The following is an 18,128-nucleotide window of genomic DNA, read 5'->3' as shown; positions in this document are numbered from 1 at the left end:
GGTGACGCCGACCAAGTCACTGATTTCGTTACGTTTCTTAAAAATGACGTAACGACCCACGTCTACTTCCCAGTATATATACCACAGAGCAAGGTACATACTACTCTCTAACGAGAGAATAGTATGCCACAGAGTCTATGTATATGGCCATCGACTAGAAAAAAGAATATGGCTGCAGCTTGTTGCGATACTAGCGCTTTGCGGCTAAGAAAGAACTAAAGGTGTCACGGGCCTGCTCTGGCTTTAGCCCTTATGAGCCTGATAGCCTGATTCGCTTTGGGATTTTGTAAAACTGCTTTTACGGCTCTGGATTCTAGCCTTTTTGAACCTGCCTTGCCTATCGATTTGAAAGATCAAGGCCTTACCTCGTTTTTTTGGTGGCTCTGCATGAACATATTTTTTTTTTTTTAATTTATTTTACGGCCCTGGATAACAGTCCTTTAAGGCCTCATGAACATATTATTTGACTTCGGCCATAGACCAATAACATGTTTATGGTCTTGGGTCTTGGTGGTCTATGCTATGCCATGATCTGAGAATCGATTCAAAAATCGGCATCGCATCGAAAGATCGGGCATCCCTAGTACCGAATAGAAAACAGCTGATTGAGTACAAGAAATATATAGATTATAGTTCGAATCGAACCATTACAGCGAACCATTCTTCGAGGACTTCGTCTGTGTTGGTGTTAGCTAGCGGGCGTGCTCTGCCTTTTTGGAGTGTTTTTTTGTTAAAACTGACTGTAAAGCGCTATAAGGGGGTGCCGTGCGTATGTCGGCGAGCGCCGGCACAGACGGGGTCCATACTTGTATAGTTTCTTAGTATAACTAACATACAACTAACTTGTTACAAATAACTACAAAGACATTGGCTAATCTTTGTAAAGCCAGACGAGAGAGAGAAAAAAAAAACCATTCTTCGAACCACAGATCACTATATATACCAGTCTGAACTTCATCACTTTCTCATTATTGTGAGGTTATAATAAAAATTAACAATTTTAAAAATAGACTCAGTATGAATAACATTGCTATTCCCGTGTTTGTGTTTCTAAGTTGAGTACACAAAGATTTTGTGTTCTGATTGTTGCCGGTAAGTTTTAATCATTTCATTTTAAGTACCGAACTAATATGTAATTTTAATTAGTGACTTTCATAAGTCTACTTTGTTTTAAAACATTATGAGCTTCATTTAAAAATATAGTGTAAAATATTACGCATCAGCTCTTCTTACTACACAATCTGAATTATTCATATTACATCATTACATCCTTATTACATCTTATATAAACAGAATCTCTATGTCAAGCTGGTTAGTGATTCAATTTGGACTTTGAAGGTTAGGGTCTGTTAAGAACTGTTAAAGTATTCAAGTCCTGTTAGGTGAGGAAGTGATTAAAATAAAAGGTAAATGGGTAAATGACTTACAATACTATTTACTTTAACACAATTAATTCTAATTTTTTTCTAGGCTATGACTGTTATATACTAATTATGTACTGCTCATGGCTATGAGAAGATTAATAGGAAAAACATTCAAATTTTACAAACAAGCAGTAAATCAGGCCTTCAGCGAAACAAACTTATTTTACACTAATGTTGTACTGTCAATAGCTATATCAAGTACAGGTGATTTGTTAGAGCAAAGTTATGAGTTCTATAGACAAGAAATTAATAAATTTGACTTTAAGCGTACAGCACATATGGCATTTTCTGGATGCACAGCTGGTGTACTATGTCACCACTGGTACAAATTTTTGGATAAAATAATAAAAAAGCGTACAATACAGAATGTCATAAAGAAACTAATCCTTGATCAATGTATATGGTCACCTATCATTATCCTATCCTTTTTTGCCACTGTAGCAATATTCGAAGATAATCCAATTGAAAATTTCACTGATGAAGTACATGAGAAGTTCTGGATACTGTATAAAGCTGAATGGGTAGTTTGGCCGCCAGCACAAATCATAAACTTTTATTTCTTGCCAACAAAATACAGAGTACTTTATGATAACACAATATCTTTGGGATATGATATTTATACTTCCCATGTAAAACACAGTAAGACTAAAAAATATGTTGAGAAAAACGAAAATTAGATTTTTCTTAACTTTTGCTAGGTTTTAAGATATATGAAAATTATAAAGACAATAAAAGCGTTATGTACATGAACCCTCAACTGTTTTGTTCATTAATTTTAAAATAAACTTGTTTTAAATATCAAGTTGTTTTTCTGATAATATGTTTTTTTTTTTCAGATTTAGAATAAAATGCAACTCATAGCAGTAACTTGGCGACGACTAGCCAGCAACGTCCGAACGTTTAGTGCCTTTTCAAGAATAGGAAGAGTAGTGAAAGTGGCTTTTAGTGATAAATATTTATTTTACACAAATGTTACCATATCATTGACGTTGTCATCTGTTGGTGATATTATGGAACAAACATATGAAGTGTATACTGAAGAAATAGAGAAATATGATCCCAAACGAACTATGCATATGGCCTTTTCTGGAATAGGTGTTGGAATACTTTGCCACCACTGGTACAAAATCCTAGATAGGTTTATAATAGGCAAGTCTATTGAGATGGTAACGAAAAAGCTATTGCTTGATCAACTAATTTTTTCACCAATTATGATTATAACTTTCTTCGGTAGTTTAGCTATATTTGAAAAGGAACCTTTAACTAATTTTAAAGAGGAAGTTGGAGGCAAATTCATCACTTTGTATAGAGCTGAATGGATGGTATGGCCTCCAGCACAAATTATTAACTTTTATTTCTTGCCAACTAGGTATAGAGTTTTGTATGATAACACCATTTCTTTAGGATATGATGTTTACACATCGCAAGTGAAGCACAATAAATCACTAAAAACTGTAACTAAAGATGCAATATCATGACGGAGGTCAATTAAGAATAATTTTATTTTTAATAGCACAATGAAGTCAATTTCGTACTGTAATATAATGTTTAAGAAAATAGTATAAGTAGTTCTACAGTTTACATTTTATAGCAAAATGCAGCTGGGCTGTGGCTATTGTACATAAATATGTATAATAACATGAAGTGTTGGTATTACCCCATGCTAATATTATAAATGCGAAAGTATGCTTGTCTGTCTGTTACCTTTTGATAGTCCATCCAATTAGCCGATTTTGGCGAAAGGCAAAGAGCTTACAAATTGAAGATAAATATGGAGATAATTATAGGTTAATTTAATTTGGGAAAATCTAATAGTTCCCATGGATTTAAAAAATCTGAATCCCCGCGAATGAGGTCACAGGCATTACTTAGTATAATATAATATTTTAAATATTTTTATTAAGTAATAGTTGGTGCCCGCGACTTCGTTCGCGTGGATTTAGGTTTTGAACAATCCGGTGGGAACTTTTTGATTTTCCGGAAAAAAAGTAGCCTACGTCATTCTCCAGGACTTTAACTGTACCCATCATGGACCTATTATACTAATATCTCTATGGTATCCATGCAAAAAATCACGTGATTCATTGCTCTGTTTCGACGCGATTGAAAGACCAACAAACACACACTTTCGCATTTATATAATGTGATAATGATAGCTAGAGATTTACTTAAGTAATTGTCACTATATCATAATGCTCATAAATTATTATATGTATGCATTGTTATCAAAGAGTTGTAACATTATTGCTTTTATCAAAAAGCCTGGCCTGATGGGATTCCCCAACATCCCCTATTTATATCCCCTAAGGTTTGATTCACATATGTAATGAATCAAAATGAAATTCTAGTTTCATTAAAAAAAACCAGCCAAGTGCGAGTCAGCCTCGCGCACTGAGGGTTCCGTACTCGGGGTATTTCTCCCGACATTTTCCCGAAATCAAAACTATTATGCATAAAAATAAATAAAATCTGTCTTAGAATATACAGGTAAAGCTCACCTGTATATTCTAAGACAGATATTTTTTCATACGATATGATACCCCACTTGCTATAGTTATCTTACTTTGAAAATTGAAACACATTAAACTTTTTCTGTGATATACCTAACCACAAAACGGTTTTCGGATAACGAACGGACAGACAGGCAGACAACAAATGATCCTATGAGGGTTCCGTTTTTCCTTTTGAGGTACGGAACCCTAAAAATTATGAATAATTAAAAAAAATCCTCGTAGAAAATGCATGATGAAAATAAAACAATATGGATATGCTATGGGCATACAGGCCCCAGCCCTTATCGTCTAAAGTAGGTAAGTATTGGCCACAACATAACGCCTATTGTCCAGTGCTTGTTGCTAAATGTACTGTTTCTTAGGGCAACGGAAGTGCTGAAAATGCGACTTCAGCAGCATCGGGCGTGCCCTATTTTATTTCCACTTTAAGTAGTTACCTACATTTATTGCAATACTACTGCTTTCATGCGATCTTATAACTTTATTGAGGTGTCAAAAATGGCTCTTCAACAGCAGAGCTCTTGCTGGCTCTCACGCTGTTAAGAACGTTGCGAACGACGGAGTCTTCGAATATTCTCTCCGGCCACGACTCTGTTCGCCTGTTCCGTCCCAGTTCATTCAAAGTCGGCAGTCGGCTTGCCCTTGGTGTCCCGAAATGTGACCTGGAACAATGATATTGAGAGGTAAGTAGCCGATGTAGGATAGGTACCAATTTAGAGAAGTGTACCTATTTTTAATGAATAGAGAGTAACCACTGAAATAGAATTTACAACTAAGTATGCTGCAAGAGGTACACCATACAAAAAAACGGCTATTTTTGTATCGATTCGAAGCGACCCACCGAGCGTACCGAGTATTAAAATTGACACTTTAGTTTTGCGAACGTTTACTGCAGCTACCAACGCCAAAATGGCGAAAATCCAGTTCAAAAAACATCTTGGCAAAATCAGTGGGAGCAAGCAAGTAGGCTGGTCACCCTGAATATTAAGTGCCCACGAACAATCGCAGCATCAAACAAATAGCCAAAGCGTGACCGACGCGCGCCTGGCATTAGAGCAAACCTATAGGTATTTTATGTATCAGCGTTTAGCTAAGGAGTAGGGGTACACGTACAATCTACTTCTTTCTGTATGTTATGTTGGTACCTAAAAGATCTGGTTCTCTTGTGTTGGAGACCAAGCAGCGAGGTCAGCAGTTTGTCCAAAGCCGCGATGTCGTTCATGTTGGATCCTCTAGTCTGAGGTGTGGCTCGGCCGGACGCGACGAGGCTGGATCGGATGGATGCAGGGGATCTTGGTTGTAGGCCAATCGTGCGGATTACCTGGTAGAGATATGTATAAGGTGTTTATAAAACTTAAGTAGCTACCTATACATAAATTCAGATAGGTACAGGATTTCTTCTGGCGAGCAAGGCAAATGATTATGAACGGTCTACAAAATTGCGGTCCAATTCATAATAACCGTAAGTGCTAATAACAGTCCAAACCATAACAATCGTAAGTGCTAATAGCAGTCCAAACCATAACAACCGTAAGTGCTAATAGCAGCCCAAACCATAACAACCGTAAGTGCTAATAGCAGCCCAAACCATAACAACCGTAAGTGCTAATAGCAGTCCAAACCATAACAACCGTAAGTGCTAATAGCAGTCCAAACCATAACAACCGTAAGTGCTAATAGCAGTCCAAACCATAACAACCGTAAGTGCTAATAGCAGTCCAAACCATAACAACCGTAAGTGCTAATAGCAGCCCAAACCATAACAACCGTAAGTGCTAATAGCAGTCCAAACCATAACAACCGTAAGTGCTAATAGCAGTCCAAACCATAACAACCGTAAGTGCTAATAGCAGTCCAAACCATAACAACCGTAAGTGCTAATAGCAGTCCAAACCATAACAACCGTAAGTGCTAATAGCAGTCCAAACCATAACAACCGTAAGTGCTAATAGCAGCCCAAACCATAACAACCGTAAGTGCTAATAGCAGCCCAAACCATAACAACCGTAAGTGCTAATAGCAGCCCAAACCATAACAACCGTAAGTGCTAATAGCAGCCCAAACCATAACAACCGTAAGTGCTAATAGCAGTCCAAACCATAACAACCGTAAGTGCTAATAGCAGTCCAAACCATAACAACCGTAAGTGCTAATAGCAGTCCAAACCATAACAACCGTAAGTGCTAATAGCAGTCCAAACCATAACAACCGTAAGTGCTAATAGCAGCCCAAACCATAACAACCGTAAGTGCTAATAGCAGTCCAAACCATAACAACCGTAAGTGCTAATAGCAGCCCAAACCATAACAACCGTAAGTGCTAATAGCAGTCCAAACCATAACAACCGTAAGTGCTAATAGCAGTCCAAACCATAACAACCGTAAGTGCTAATAGCAGTCCAAACCATAACAACCGTAAGTGCTAATAGCAGTCCAAACCATAACAACCGTAAGTGCTAATAGCAGTCCAAACCATAACAACCGTAAGTGCTAATAGCAGCCCAAACCATAACAACCGTAAGTGCTAATAGCAGTCCAAACCATAACAACCGTAAGTGCTAATAGCAGTCCAAACCATAACAACCGTAAGTGCTAATAGCAGCCCAAACCATAACAACCGTAAGTGCTAATAGCAGTCCAAACCATAACAACCGTAAGTGCTAATAGCAGTCCAAACCATAACAACCGTAAGTGCTAATAGCAGTCCAAACCATAACAACCGTAAGTGCTAATAGCAGCCCAAACCATAACAACCGTAAGTGCTAATAGCAGTCCAAACCATAACAACCGTAAGTGCTAATAGCAGCCCAAACCATAACAACCGTAAGTGCTAATAGCAGTCCAAACCATAACAACCGTAAGTGCTAATAGCAGTCCAAACCATAACAACCGTAAGTGCTAATAGCAGTCCAAACCATAACAACCGTAAGTGCTAATAGCAGTCCAAACCATAACAACCGTAAGTGCTAATAGCAGTCCAAACCATAACAACCGTAAGTGCTAATAGCAGTCCAAACCATAACAACCGTAAGTGCTAATAGCAGTCCAAACCATAACAACCGTAAGTGCTAATAGCAGTCCAAACCATAACAACCGTAAGTGCTAATAGCAGTCCAAACCATAACAACCGTAAGTAGGTAAGTCCTATACATTCCTATAGCAGTCCAAAACATACGAACCGGTGATATAGTACTGCTATAGCACTTAACGATTGTCACGATTTGGACTACTATAGGACTTATATCGCGACAGGTCGACATGGCAATCGGGGTATGAGGCGGCGGGACGCCCCGCACACCCGCGCTATTCCGCACCGGGTTAGCGCGCGGGTTGTGCGGGTGTGTGGGGCGTCCCCACCCCGATTGCCTCGTCGACCTATTGCGAACTATAACTATAGGTACCCTAAACACTCTGTGGTTATGATTTTGATGACAGAACACGGATACGACGTCGTCAAATTGCCATTGCTGAATCCAACAATGCGGGCAATGCGATGGTAGGCACATTGGTTCCTACTAGCTATTTACCTTTCAAGTTTTAATCAATTCTATATTTACCTCATCAGCATTATGGCTTTGATAACTCATCCTTTTGACTTTCCTGTAAGTCTCGTCATCGAGCGCTTCCTGAACAGCAGCTTCCAAACGTTCCTTTATTTCTTCGTCATCGTTCTGGTTTAAATCTTCCAAAACTAACCTAAAAACCAACAAAATGTGAGCCATAACCTAACCCTAATCATGTGGACTAAGAACTAATAAGCTGATTCTTCACACAAACAAGTGTAAATTAAAAATTTATAACACCCCCGACAAGTGAAGGTTACAGTAACTAGAAAAGAGCTGATAACTTTCAAACGGCTGAACCGATTTTCTTGGATTCTAGCTAAGAACACTCTCGATCCTTACCTTTAAACAAAAAAAAACTAAATCAAAATCGGTTCATTAGTTTAGGAGCTACGATGCCACAGACAGATACACAGATACACATGTCAAACTTCCCCCTCTTTTTGGGTCGGGGGTTAAAAAAGGGTTGGTCCCATTGATACAATAGGAATAAACTTCAGCGGCATTTGTTGATCCCATAGTGGAATGACGTATGGGCATAGTCACAGGGCAACTTGTAACAAAACGTCGAGGCTTCGACGTCACTGGCAGGCGTCAAATGTTCCTACATTTGACGCTAGGTAGCCTATGAATAGCCTATTTTTCTTTGATTTTACGTCACCCATAGCCTAATATTTGACATATCGTCGATTCAGGATTAAATCGAAAGATCCCATAATCTAGTTCAATCTGGTATGGGCATATGGGCTATGCGGTTCGGACATGGATGATTTAGTGTTTAATTAACCCCCGACCCAAAAAGAGGGATGTTATAAGTTTGACGTATGTATTTGTGTATCTGTCTGTGGCATCGTAGCTCCTAAACTAATGAACCGATTTTAATTTAGTTTTTTTTTTGTTTGAAAGGTGGCTTGGTCGAGAGTGTTCTTACTTCTTAGCTATAATTTAAGAAAATCGGTTCAGCCGTTTGAAAGTTATCAGCTCTTTTCTAGTTACTGTAACCTTCACTTGTCGGGGGTGTGTTATAAATTTTTAATTTACACTTGTTCATCCAAGGGTTTGGAATAAGGAGTACCGCTTTACAGACAGCTCTACCTGTCTATATCGCTAGATTTTCGCGATAGATATTTTGGAGCAGACCCTTGCCTTCAAAGAGTTGTACTGCCTATGATGATGATGGAAACGCTGTGTTATATTACCAAGTTTATTCATACTTTATTATTTTTTGTCATTTATTGCTAGTTCAATAGTTGGCCCTATTATGTCATTCATATCCGATCGGAGGTCATCAAGTCTGGCGACGGGCGGCCACATCCGGTTAGAACGCAATTTCCCGTCGGTCCACGAAGATGGAAATCAAAGCCTATCTAAATTAAAATATTTTGCATAATCTGGCTATAGGTACTAGTAGATTGTACCTACTTAGTAAATAGGTACCTAGATTTTCTAGCTATATCCAATTTGAAAATTTGTGGTAAGTGTTCATAAAAGCACTGCTAACGGCTGGTTAAAATAGCTCAAGGCTCATTTCTATACGACCTACCATTACCCTGGGTTCCCCATGTACACCATTGGATACGAATTACGAGTACATTATCACACAATACCTACTCCGTACGTTCGTCGTCTTCAGCCCGCTGCAAGGTGGCTCGATTGGCTTCCCTCGCCACTTTGATGTCCTGCTCCCAGAATCTTCTAAGATCAGGTGTGGAGGTGTAAGGTGCTGCCACTTCCTTGATTTTCAGGAACATGATTGCTGTTATGAATATGCATATCACATTGACAATCGTTAGGCAGCAGCTGACGATACCTGGGGGAAGAATTCGTGTGGAAGATTTTCAAAACTCCTAATTTAAAAAAAGCTTGTTCCTTGTTCTCGTGCTTTTTGTGTATCTACAGCTTTCAAAAAATTTCAAGTACCTAGGTAGTTATAAAAATCTATCTATTCTACCTAATCATGGTCATCATCATCCACACATTGGCGACTCACTTCTGCTCACAAATCAAAAACTAGGTAGACGTAAGAAACCATGCTACATAATAATTGTAGTTAGGTGCTAACACAGGGTAGGTAGTAGGTACTAATCATCTTACCGTTGACAGCAAATTCGATAGGCAAGTAGGGGTGGTAAAGCGGCACGTAAGACGAATTACCGTAATACGGCTCGCCTTTGATGTGGGGTATCTTCACACCTGGATACAAAAGCCATATGCACGCTAACGCCCAGTACAAGCCCTGGAGGTAAACGGGATAAATGTCTTAACTGTCTAACTCTCATGAGTATTATTTTGCATGCTCGTTTGACGTGCACCGAAAAATGATTTGTTCATTTATACTCGTAGTGAGTACCTATGCCCGTTATTGGAAAGTACATGTGTATGCATTATAAAGTTTCTTGGGACTAGGGACTAAGGAAGTTTTATAAACGTCAACCAAATGAAGATTATGAAGCCTCAAATTAGGGATAAGTGGGGACAAGGTTACATTACATGCGACACTAGTTAGGTCTTAATGCTCTTCTCCCAAAATAAATAAGTTTTATTGAAAATTAAGAAATGCCAGACCTGAGTTCGAACCAGGATCAACGCGTATTAACCACTGAGGCATTTCTCCGTTTGAATTTGGTACTCATAAAATTATATGTAGGTTAGGCAGATACTCGTAAAAAAGTAGAACAATCAAAAATCTACTTACGCAGTTCACAACCGGTGGTAGCAAAGAGGCCGATATAGCGATGCCTATCAGCGGTCCGGCGCTGCCTTGCAGTAGGGCGAGCGCCACGCCCGTGCCAGAGGTCAGGGCCCAAAGCACACCCATCCACAACGAGCGGACGTTACCTCTGAAAAATCAAAACGAATAGGAGCAACCCTTGAATAGAAGAGAGCCACCCCTATTCTGAGGGAGCAACAAACTTAAATTTAGCTTAATAACCTCTATCTTTACAACGTGCCTACTTAATGCACTAGGTAATTGCTATTGAGAAAAATAACGCTGTCTTTTTTTAACCCCCGACCCAAAAAGAGGGGTGTTATAAGTTTGACGTGTGTATCTGTGTATCTGTGTATCTGTCTGTGGCATCGTAGCGCCTAAACGAATGAACCGATTTGAATTTACTTTTTTTTGTTTGAAAGGTGGCTTGATCAAGAGTGTTCTTAGCTATAATCCAAAAAAATTGGTTCAGCCGTTTAAAAGTTATTAGCTATTTTCTAGTTTTCTTGTAGAAAAGAAGGTTAGATAACCCTTAGGTTCATAATATTCAAGTGTCAATTGACAAATGTCAAGCTGTCAAGATAGACGTTGCCTAGATATACATAATTATTTATTTGAAAATGATTTGTCGGGGGTGTTGAAAATTTTTAATTTACACTTGTTTCCTTAAGCGGTTGGTGCGTGCACAATCACGCGAGGTGTCAAACCAAATGTGTAATAAAATATAAGTAATCGAAAGGTACAATTGGATTAGGTAATAGTATTTTTATAAACCCACCTCGATTTCATTTCCTCAGTAGGCCAGTCACCAAATCCCCAAGGCATTTCAGTGGTTCCCAATATAAGTCCAAAAATAAATCCAAATAGTAGAGACAGGAACATTCCAAGGATGAGGCTCTCAAATCCACTCCGCACTAGACTCCGGTCAGCGATGATTGTTCCGAAGGTTATGGACATCACTGGCCCCATGAGTGGCGAAACCAACATGGCGGCTACAATGTTTGACGCGTTGTTTTCTACCAGGCCTAGAGCTGCTAGGGAACTTTACAAAAATGGTAAGGCAAATACTTCGTTTTCAGTTCAAGCAAAGCGCGCCGATCTATTAAGTACCTACCCAACTTTTAAATAAAGTAGATGTGCGGTAGTTTTATAGTTACCGATTTATTTCAGGGCAAATTAGCGATCGAGTGCAAATGATGATGATGACTGATGCTTGCAGACTGATAGAAGCGGGCTAACCTTGAAGGAGTACCTATGGCAGCTTTTTAAACCCGTGCCTAAAGTTTAGATTCAACCTATGTAACGTATCCACTGCAAAATCTCCTTGCAGTGGGTTCCTTGTCTTTGCCGGTAGGGTAGTAAAATAACAGCAACGACAAACATTCCACCAGACTAGACTAGACTATTTAAAATTTATAAATAAAATTGTTCCTGCCTGGAATGGAATCAAACCCAGGGACCCTGTAAGACCAGGCGCTCACCGCTATTTGGTATCAGGGAGCCGTTGAAGCACACTGTCGTTCTTGCTGTCCATGACGCATTGTGTTTTTCAAAGCCTGGCTAACTGTCTAAATACTTACTCGGCAGTTATTATCAAAGTGAGATAATCGAATGATAGTTCTCCACCGCCCCGGACGCCGTCAACTACTTGTTTCACTGTCAGCTTTGATCGAATCGATTCCACAAAGCTTCGCCAGCGTTTAGCGTCTTCATTATTCTTCCTAGAAAAAAATTACCATATTTCTTACTGGAATTTAAATAATTTAAAACAAACTTATGCATGCGACTTCGCGCGGACTACACAAATTTTAAACCCCTATTTTACCCAGGCGTTGAATTTTCATAAGCCTTAGCGGATGATGTTTATGTCATAATAACTAATCAGTTGAACTAGTGGGAACGAGCGGATTCGTCCAGTAGTTAGGTAGCATGAGCTGTGCGTTGACAGATCAGTCCACGATCAGTCACTCAGTCACCTTTTCCTTTTGACTTACCTACTACAACTTTGATATAATTAAAGTATCATAAGGTAGGTATTTCTTTAGAACTTTCCTAGCACTCTACCTACGTACCTACTACACTATTATTCATAGAAGATTGATCGATTAGATTAGATTCAGGCGTTCAAACTTGTCCTTTACCCTATAACTTTGCCTATTAGGTTGACCTTGTTAGGTAACAAGTTTAGGTCACATTTATGTAACGTACCTATATACTTACAAATCACTAAAATTATGTGTACCAATGCCTAAATCGCTTTTACCTACTTGGAGGTAAAACTAGCTACTTGGAATGAAATTATACCTAATAGAAAAGGAATTAAAACTAAACTTACTGCATTGAGTCATCATCATCTTCGCCAAAGTCTATAGCTGAATGTACCACATTACATGGCAGAACACTGCAAAATATTAAAATCGATACATTTTCTAAATACGTAAAATTACGAAAAAGTTATATGCATCAGCACTCTAGTCTTAGCAAATGATACCCAAGTAAGTCATCAATAAGCTAGAAAGTATTTTTCGTCAGGTGTTCTGATCTATACGAGAAAACTTCAAAAAACTATTTTAATTAAGTATAATAATAATAATCTCACTAAAAATAACAGAAACTTCCCAACAAACCATTCATAAGTAGATTTATTGGTAGGTATTTCTGTCTATCAGTATTCTTCACGATATATTTCGGAGAGTGCGTCCAAGAACTTTTTGACCTGGTTCCTTCTATCATTTTTCTAGTATTCTATACCACAAGGTATCGTCAAGATCTGCACCCGTACGTAGTCGATTCCACAGACACGAACGAAGCGATTTGCCTCCTCGTTTTTAATTCGAACCGCTAGATTATAAAAGAACGCCCTTCCGGAATCAGTCTTCCCCTCCTCCTTTAACAACTACCTTCAAGTTGAGATATAGGCATGTCCTAGGCCAGCATGTTCCATCTTAGGCTGCATCATCACTTGCTAGCCGCTCTGATTGCAGCCAAGCGCTAATCTATAAATTAAAAAATATAACTTAAGTATACAAGATGAAATAAACTGTTAAATAATTTTAACTCACCTGACAATGGATTTATTGCGTACCCCAATGCCCAGTTGCGTGAGGCAATGAAGCATGGTCTCGCAACGATCCCCCGTAGGCAACGGGAATTCAACCTCATAGTAATTGCCGAGTTTGTCACTCACCCACACCACAGGCTCTACGTTTAGTTTTCGTAGCAGCTCTTGCAATATCTGTAGAGAATACCTAAAGTAAAAAATCTAAAAAAAATCTACTACCACAAAAGTTTTTTACGCCGTATAGTGATGGGTCCAAGACCGTCCATTAAATATGAGGAGATTCAGGAGGAGGTGAAAAAAATAATACTCATAAAATTCTGAAATTGCACCGTGGTCTTTACCAATTGGCAAGAGGGATGAAAATTGGCTTCAAAACTTTTTTAAGATTAAATATAGATGTATAGTAATTAGTAGGTATTTATAGTAGATGACGATGATATTCAGCCAAATCATCATTAAGCACCTTCTTGGCAAACGTGCTCCAACCTAGACTCCAACCCTATATTACAATAAAAAAAAATAACATAACTAGATATTTAGTTATAGTTTATTGTTCTCGGAGCCTCACGATATGTGCTGAGGATGCCCACTGAGAGGGTTTTCGTGGGTAGAAACCCCACATAACCCGATGGGGTAAAGATTTACCCCTCGCCAAAAAAAAGGTATTTATCTACATCTGTCTACGTTCACATTTTACAGTTTATATTTTTAAACTGCACTCAATGTTACTCTGATACAAGTGTAAATTAAAAATTTATAACACCCCCGACAAGTGAAGGTTACAGTAACTAGAAAAGAGCTGATAACTTTCAAACGGCTGAACTGATTTTCTTAAATTATAGCTAAGAAGTAAGAACACTCTCGACCAAGCCACCTTTCAAACAAAAAAAACTAAATTAAAATCGGTTCATTAGTTTAGGAGCTACGATGCCACAGACAGATACACGCGTAAAACTTATAACACCCCTCTTTTTGGGTCGAGGGTTAAAAATACTCACGCTTTCCATGGTAATAAATTCGTCGTCTTCATTTATGTTTTCCAACGTCGGATTATAATTCTCACCGTAGAAGCTCTGTGTTAGATGTATCGGAATACTTTTAGACTTTTTATTTCTCAATTCCACTTCCAAAAAGCATTTCTTCGAAGCAGAATCCTCTATCGGCAATAACTCTTTCGGTTTGCCGAATCTAAGGACGTGTTCGTAGTTGCTCGAGGGAATATGCACGATAAAAATTACTCCAGACGGCATTTTAGACGTGACATTCAGAGATATCTGATGCTATATGCGGTAACAATGTCTCGGGACTTGGATATCTCATTTCATAAGTGATTGTTAATTGTAGTGTGATTATGGTGATGCTAATTCTTTAGCCTTCACTTTGAATAGTTGTTGACATGGACAGGCAAGGATTGGAATTTTAATTTTTAAATCCATACAAAAATCAATTGGAAATTGTAACGATGCAATTTGCATTTACAGGGTTGCGTACACAAAGGGTGCTTACGGAACCTCTGGTGTCGTAGGTAAATAGATCATTTTAAACAGCTACTAGCAAAATTACCAAATAAGTACTTTATAACTATATCTAATAGGTAAGTACTAAGTAGCGTACCCAAATCGGTATCATTGGGATATTTTAAGACGAACTTGCACGTGTTATTGCTGTTGATGTATATTGTAGGGACGTCACTCAGTACGAGTGGGTACATTCTCGATGACGTCAATAAATAGTTATTAATATTGTTAGGAGCATGTCAGAGCCGAGAGCGTTCACTTCCTAGTACACAGGGGAAAGTTCTTTAATAAAGCTATAGGGGGAGGTACAAACTTGTTTAAACACTAACTAACTAACATGACACAGTAGAGCAGAGTGATTAGTTTCTTGTCTGTTGATTGGATTTAATTAAAACCTTTTCAATTTACAGGCGTCCCTATTTCTCCAAGAAAACAACGGGAAGTAGTCTATAGGTTTTCATTATTTAACAGACACGATAGACAGACAATGAAGTGATTCGATATGGGTTCCTTTTTCCTTTTGAGTTACGGACCCTAAAACTGTCTGTCTGTCATGTCCCAAAAGTACTTCTCGACGAGAAGTAAGAAGTTCTCGTTGACTTAGCATCATGCAAGGCAAGTTCTACAGTCTTATAGCACAAGTAAAGGGAAAAATCCGTAAATGGTGAATATATCTTATACCGACATAATATTGTATTGAGTGTACTGTGTAGTCTCACCCGTATTTCATATACTTAGTTAATTTTTAGAGGAATGTGCAGCGCCCAGACAAGTCGCCAAGACTTCAGGGCGCTAAGAATACAATGTAAATAGTTGTAAGAATTATGTAAATACAATAAATAAATAAAATAAATAAATAACATCACGTACGATGATAGGGAATACTTCGTGTGCGACACTGATTCGCACTTGGTCGATTATTTTTAACTAAGAAAAGCAACCAAAGAGAATCAGTCTTGTGGAAGTTAATTCACTATGCATAAAATATAAAGAGATTGCTTTCAGATTTCCCGTTTCCGCAAATGAACCTTAATGCACGGGTAAACTAACAGAGCGCTGAATTAATAGTTACAGAAGCATGGTTGAAATAGTCGGAAGTTGGAAATCTAGTTCATGACACCAATCCGCCCTTATAACAACAGCTCCAATTTCAAAGTGATTGAGCACACGTCCGTTTTTGAAAGCAGATTTAATTTTTGACTGAACCAGTTCACTGTCAAGCTGTCGGACTTTTTAATATTTATCATCATCATCATTCATCACAGACGATATCAAACGAGTCATAGGGAGCCGCTGATTTTAGGCGGCGCCGCGGCGCAAGACCGTGGTGTGTGGAAGTCCCTACAAAGGACTAGATTTCCAGCAGTGGATGTATAGACTTGCTGATAGTAGGTATTATAATCAATATTATGTTCGCTCTAATAGCTGTACAACATTACAAAATAATGACGGACAGCACCATCTATGAATGATTTAGAAAACATATTATTTGATCGTGAGCATTTTGGAATTGTTTCCAAATCGACTCAGTCGGGAATCGAATCCGTGACCTAGCGCTATGACAGCCGATACAATATAGGCAAAACCTATAATTATGTTCGTGTTAGGTAGTTATACAATGTAGGCTACTTAGTTGTTTTCGGTCGTCCTAACATCTATCCATACTATCCATACTTCCATACTAATATTATAAATGCGAAAGTGTGTCTGTCTGTCTGTCCGATGTCTGTCCTGTGTGTAAACGATTCTGACGTTTGGCACAAGGGTTAACTTATATCCCGGAGACGGGCATAGGCTACTTTTTATCCCGGAAAATCAAAGAGTTCCCGCGGGATTCCTAAAGACTACTTGCGGCCCAACAGTTTAACCGTTTTTGATGAAGTTTGGTACAGAATTAGCTTACACCCTGGGAAAGGACATAGGCTACTTTTATCATGAAAAATCAAACAGTTCTCACGGGATTCTTAAAGGCCCATCCGTTTAACCGATTTATGTGAAATTCGGTACAGAGGTAGCTTACATCCCGGAACTGACATAGACAACTTTTTATCCCGGAAATCAAACGGGAAACGGGTTCCTACGGGATTTTGAAAAACCTAAATCGACGAAGTCGCAGGCGTCAGCTAGTAATATTGAGAAATAAGATATTACTTCAATGTTTTCAGTCGGATTCCCGAAGTCCAATGTAATATTGGAATTTGGATCGATGCTCCCTTTACCATCGTGGCCATTACAATGATTGTCTTGCACTGAATGCTCGCTGTTGACATCGCATTATCTAGTTTATAGTTGCACGCGACTTTGTTAGCATAACCTTTGCTGGATTAGTATTTATTTTCATGATTGTACTCCACTGTATGCTTTAACGATGAAGGAAAACAATGTGAGGGAACCTGCATGACTGACAGTTCTCCATAATGCCCCCGGTGGTGTCCATACTTGGCCAATGTGGTGGACTATGACCTAAATCCCGGATTAGGTTCTCCAACTCATACAATAATAGACAAATATTCGTAGGTACGTTCACGAGGGATAGGTAACTTAAATATTAAAATCTACGACCTACAAAAAAAATTTAAGAAATATTCATATTTACCAGAGTAAAAATTAAAAAAACATGACCCACCGAAAAATTAAGCAGTCGAACTAGATTATTCTGTTAACATTATTTCAATACCTATTTTACCAAGTTCTCGATACAGGACTGAAAAAACCTATAATATAAAGAAAACGTTGACTAAATGAGGTTTGAAAAGACAGGTGAAAATCGCGTTTTATAGCTGGCAAAGGAAAATGTTTGAGATTCCTTTAGATTCCGGAAGAGCGTTGTACAGCCGTCGCGCTACGCCATGTGACGTTTTTTCAAATGTTACACTCTGAATGCATAATATTATGACTTCTTACTAAACTGCTTCCGTCACGCTTTTCAAATTTAAATATAATATATGGTACTTATATTATGTTTAGTATAAGTATTGAGGTATGTTTCAAAATATGCCATGTAATTTTTCGATGTTGGTTTACCCTGATAATAATCTATCATCTTGCAGACAACAAAAACAGTTTCTGCTTGGAGATATGAGGTAAATAAGCTTAGACTGGTAATTTATTCATTTATCTGCCTAATAATGTAATAAACCTCGTGGGAAATTAAACATCTGAACGCGTAGGTACTCGTACCTTCAATAACAAGACGAGACAACATGGAGGCCGGTATCTATGGAGTAACTAGGTACACAGCCCGCGGGCACTGATGTCGCAGACTATTTTAAGCTCAAGATATATGTATGTAAAGATTCATTGGATAGTTATATATTGACAGAGTTATTCACGTGGATCGG

At 38.4% G+C, this 18,128-nt stretch overlaps 3 protein-coding genes across 6 annotated transcripts; 2 read left to right on the top strand and 1 right to left on the bottom strand.

Moving 5' to 3' along the window:
* The first annotated feature begins 919 nt into the window (after positions 1-919).
* Positions 920-3,654, top strand: LOC123868322 (mpv17-like protein 2). Of its 2 annotated transcripts, none has more exons than XM_045910797.1 (2): positions 920-1,092; positions 2,261-3,654. In XM_045910797.1, the coding sequence occupies exon 2, from the start codon at positions 2,273-2,275 to the stop codon at positions 2,900-2,902; it is 630 nt and encodes a 209-aa protein (XP_045766753.1). In that variant the 5' UTR covers positions 920-1,092; positions 2,261-2,272; the 3' UTR covers positions 2,903-3,654. The 2 variants fall into 2 exon arrangements, with proteins under 2 accessions (XP_045766753.1, XP_045766754.1); XM_045910798.1 differs by lacking the exon at positions 920-1,092 and adding an exon at positions 1,133-1,406.
* Positions 1,419-2,222, top strand: LOC123868323 (mpv17-like protein 2). The gene has a single exon (XM_045910799.1). The coding sequence runs from the start codon at positions 1,505-1,507 to the stop codon at positions 2,099-2,101; it is 597 nt and encodes a 198-aa protein (XP_045766755.1). The 5' UTR covers positions 1,419-1,504; the 3' UTR covers positions 2,102-2,222.
* A 363-nt stretch (positions 3,655-4,017) lies between the features above and the next one.
* On the bottom strand, positions 4,018-18,128 carry LOC123868293. Of its 3 annotated transcripts, none has more exons than XM_045910745.1 (11): positions 17,968-18,128; positions 13,295-13,444; positions 12,545-12,610; positions 11,790-11,930; positions 10,988-11,251; positions 10,195-10,339; positions 9,594-9,735; positions 9,111-9,309; positions 7,494-7,632; positions 5,083-5,258; positions 4,018-4,599 (listed from the first exon to the last, which is right to left on the bottom strand). In XM_045910745.1, the coding sequence occupies exons 2-11, from the start codon at positions 13,369-13,371 to the stop codon at positions 4,419-4,421; spliced, it is 1,530 nt and encodes a 509-aa protein (XP_045766701.1). In that variant the 5' UTR covers positions 13,372-13,444; positions 17,968-18,128; the 3' UTR covers positions 4,018-4,418. The 3 variants fall into 3 exon arrangements, with proteins under 3 accessions (XP_045766701.1, XP_045766699.1, XP_045766700.1); XM_045910743.1 differs by lacking the exon at positions 17,968-18,128 and adding an exon at positions 14,269-14,704 and having other exon boundaries at positions 13,272-13,444; XM_045910744.1 differs by lacking the exon at positions 17,968-18,128 and adding an exon at positions 14,269-14,405.

The sequence above is a fragment of the Maniola jurtina genome, chromosome 9 (assembly GCF_905333055.1).
Source record: "Maniola jurtina chromosome 9, ilManJurt1.1, whole genome shotgun sequence".
Lineage (NCBI taxonomy): Eukaryota > Metazoa > Arthropoda > Insecta > Lepidoptera > Nymphalidae > Maniola > Maniola jurtina.
The sequence above is the reverse complement of the archived record's forward strand: the minus strand, read 5'-3'. Positions and strand labels throughout refer to the sequence as shown.